The 3,414-nt window shown below is 34.4% G+C and overlaps 1 protein-coding gene across 1 annotated transcript; it reads left to right on the top strand.

Moving 5' to 3' along the window:
• The first annotated feature begins 2,591 nt into the window (after positions 1–2,591).
• LOC109705395 lies at positions 2,592–3,051 on the top strand. Its single transcript, XM_020226127.1, has 2 exons — positions 2,592–2,613; positions 2,723–3,051. The coding sequence occupies exons 1-2, from the start codon at positions 2,592–2,594 to the stop codon at positions 3,049–3,051; spliced, it is 351 nt and encodes a 116-aa protein (XP_020081716.1).
• The last annotated feature ends 363 nt before the right edge of the window (positions 3,052–3,414 follow it).

Below are 3,414 nucleotides of genomic sequence, written 5' to 3'. Positions count from 1 at the left end.
AAAATTAAAATTTTTAATATTAAAATTTAAAATTTTAATTTCTAATTTAAATTTAAAAGTTAAAATTTTAAATTTAAAATTATAAGTTTAAAATTCAATTATAGAGATAATATTATTATTTTCTATTTATAACTGCCAACTATTGCTCTTATTTTTAAAAACTATCTAAACATAATTTTTTTAGTTCCAACTTATACTTACAATTTTATCCAAATAAAAAAAACACTCTTATTCCTATAAAAATTTATATTTATACCTATCTACGGTATAACTAGTTCCTATTAATTTTCGATCCAAACGGAGTCCTGGGGTTCCATGCATTTCTTGATCGTGTATCTCTCCTGGTCGATAGAGAACATGCACGGAATTTGATGAAACGTCTGTTACTAGCGAAAAATTCTAGAATGCAACGGGTATATTAGTGACGTGGCATAACAAACCAATCAAATTAATCCTTTTAAGAATATATGTCCCATCATGATTGTAAAAAAGTATTTTTATTGTACTTTTGTTTAAAAAGAAGGAATGTGATTGACTTGTTATTGATGACGTGGTGCAAGTATGACAGTGTAGAATTCCTTGTTACTAGCTGTTCAAACATGTACGATCCAACATGCGCACGCGTACGTGCTCTATATATATATAGTGGGGTTTCTTGTATAGTAATAGCTCACATGGCCGAGTCGGACACGGGGGATGTTCGGTGATTATGGACACGGATATCCGACATCTATAACATCACTTTGCGATCGAATAGTCTGACCCAGTTGGCGGCAATCTGGTGGGTCGTTTGGACGGAGAGAAATAGGATCATATTTCGCAATGGGTCTCCCAACGCCTACCGAGCTATCGAACGTGTCGCGGCTCTGATCAGGGATGGACTGACGTTTCTGAATCCGTGTTTTACTTGTTTCCCTCTGATTACCTCTTTAATTTGGTTATGTTGTTTTTTCTTTTTCTGTCGCTACGGATGTTGCTTTGGCATTTCTGTTTTCTATTCTGTTCTCGTTGATGTGATTTAGGAGGCCTCTAGTTGCTTCCAATCATTAGTATGCCTAATTCATTTTATTAATGAATGACGCAGGGTAGCTGGCTACCTATTTCTCAAAAAAAAAAAAAAAATAGCTCACATGCCCATCTTCTTACATTAAAGTTTTTTTTTTTTTATATTAATAGTTGACCTATTTTGAGAATATTACGGAGCAATTGACGAGTCACATATTCACACTTAGATTAATATCTCTTTAGATTTTTTTTTTTTTCACCCTCATTTATTATCTTGTTTTTTTTATTGGATAAAACTACGGGACTTTTTTTTAACTTTACCCTTTTTTTTTTTTTAATTACCAGGACTCATAATGAATTAGATTTATTTTATATAAAAAAATTTATTTTATGCTCAATTTTCATAAGCTAGCATACGAGCGAAATATGTTGAACCAAAATTTTCTACTTTTTCTGGTTTTTATATTTTAATGCTTTGAATCACAATTTTTTTTTTTTTTTTTTTTTTTTTTGTTTCGAAGCTTTAATAAAATTATATGTAATAAATGACAATGAAGGACTATTATTTTCTTACTTGATGACATCATATTTTTTTTTATTTTTATTAAAAGTTTTTGAAATTTTGGAACTCTACAGAGTAAGCATTTATTACAAGGCCTTTGGGTTGTTACAAATGAATTTCTTTTAACCTTAATTTCACGTATTAATTTGAAATGCTGAAAGGTGTATGGTCTTTCTCTTGCTTGATTTAACTTAATATATATTATTTAAATTTTTATTCAACTTCTAAACTCAAATTCAGACTTTTGTATTCAAATTACAACATTCAATTCATATTCATTTTTAGAATCCAATTTGAATTCAAATTTAGATCTTAATTTAAATTTAAACTTTTTTTGATAAACAGGGCGTATACCCTATTTGAGAGTACAGAATTTAAACTTTTAAATCCAAATTCAGAGATTGAATTCAATTTCAAATTTAATTTTAAAGTTAAACTTATAATTTCAAATTTAAATTAAATTTTGCATTTGAATTCAATATGATAATTTTTCGAATTAAATTTCAAAATTGAATTCAGTTCAAAATTAAATCAATTCATATAAAAACTATAATTTAAATTAAAATGTAAGATTTTGGGTTCAAATTGAATAAAATTTAGATTTACATTAATATTTTAGTTAAATGATAATATGCAAGCAAATTAAATTTTTAAGTGACATAATAATCTTGAAAACTGTATATCTTACGGTCTACATTACTGAAATTTTTATGTCTATACACATATACCTTTTATAATACCTAGTAATATTTCAATGAGATAACTAGCGAAAATGGTAGGATCACATAATTTCTACTAATCAAATTATATTAAGGAATGAAGCGCTTCTGTTAATCTTCGAATATCTAAGAATCTTTAGCAATTGCGTCCAAACAACTCCTCCTAAGGGGTGTCGACTTGGTTATGTGTACAACTAATATGTTGAAGGTCAAATGCTACAGCTTCCCTGCAACATACCAAATTTGCCGGAAATATCCTCAAAGGAACTCCATAAGTTGTCCTGCAAGTCTTAAGTTATGCAGATATGTCCCTCCGAGTTAACATTCGTATAGTGATCTGTTTATTTTTTACATGGTTCGTAAATCCCATTTTACCCTTACAAATATATCCCTCCAAAAAGTTTTCCTCCTTCCCTTCTCTTCTCTTCCTCTTCAGATCATCGAAGCGGAGACGGCGCGCGGCGCGGCGGTCTCGGCGTCGCCTCGCGACGAAGAGAGCGGAAGAACGCACCGGGGCACCGGAGCTCTCTACCGGAGATCATCGCCTCATGCCTCTCTCCCTCGTTGCCTCTTCGGCCACGACATCGCGACATCGCCTTCGACGTCGTCTCTCTCCTCATCGACCTCACCGACACCGACGTCCTCGGCGACCACGACGACCCCGCGCACGCCCTCGTCGCCGCCCTTGTCGACAACAACGCCCTCGAGCTTCTCGCCCGCCTTTCGGAGGCCGACCCCGACGAGATTCTTCTCCCTCGCCGGTGACGAAGAAGAGGGAAGAGGAAGAGGAAGAAAGAAGAAGGAAGAAGAAGGGAAAAGAGGAAGAGGGAAGAGGAAAAGTAAGAGGGTTCGTCGTCGCCGCCGCCGTCACCGCCGCCGCCGCATCTCCTCGCCGGCGACGAAGAAGAAGGAAGAGGAAGAGGATGAAGAGGAAGAAGGGTAAATACGTCAATTTACACTATAATTAACCATGGTTAAGTATTTTAACCGTGGTTAACGAAAAATTTCTAACAGATCTGGACGGCAGGGACATATCTGCATAACTTAGGACTTTTGCAGGGACAACTTATAGAGTTTCCGTTTTGCAGGAATATTTCCGCAATTCACTATGTTTGCAGGGACCTGTAT

Source organism: Ananas comosus, unplaced genomic scaffold (genome assembly GCF_001540865.1).
Source record: "Ananas comosus cultivar F153 unplaced genomic scaffold, ASM154086v1, whole genome shotgun sequence".
NCBI classification, from domain to species: Eukaryota; Viridiplantae; Streptophyta; class Magnoliopsida; order Poales; family Bromeliaceae; genus Ananas; species Ananas comosus.
This window is presented reverse-complemented; position numbering and strand designations above follow the sequence as displayed.

Bases quoted from the DNA above. Each gene is read 5' to 3' on its own strand.
- LOC109705395 (XM_020226127.1), top strand. From the start codon at position 2,592: ATGTCCCTCCGAGTTAACATTC. The intron at 2,614-2,722 runs GTATAGTGATCT...CTTCCTCTTCAG, and splicing joins GTCCCTCCGAGTTAACATTC to ATCATCGAAGCGGAGACGGC.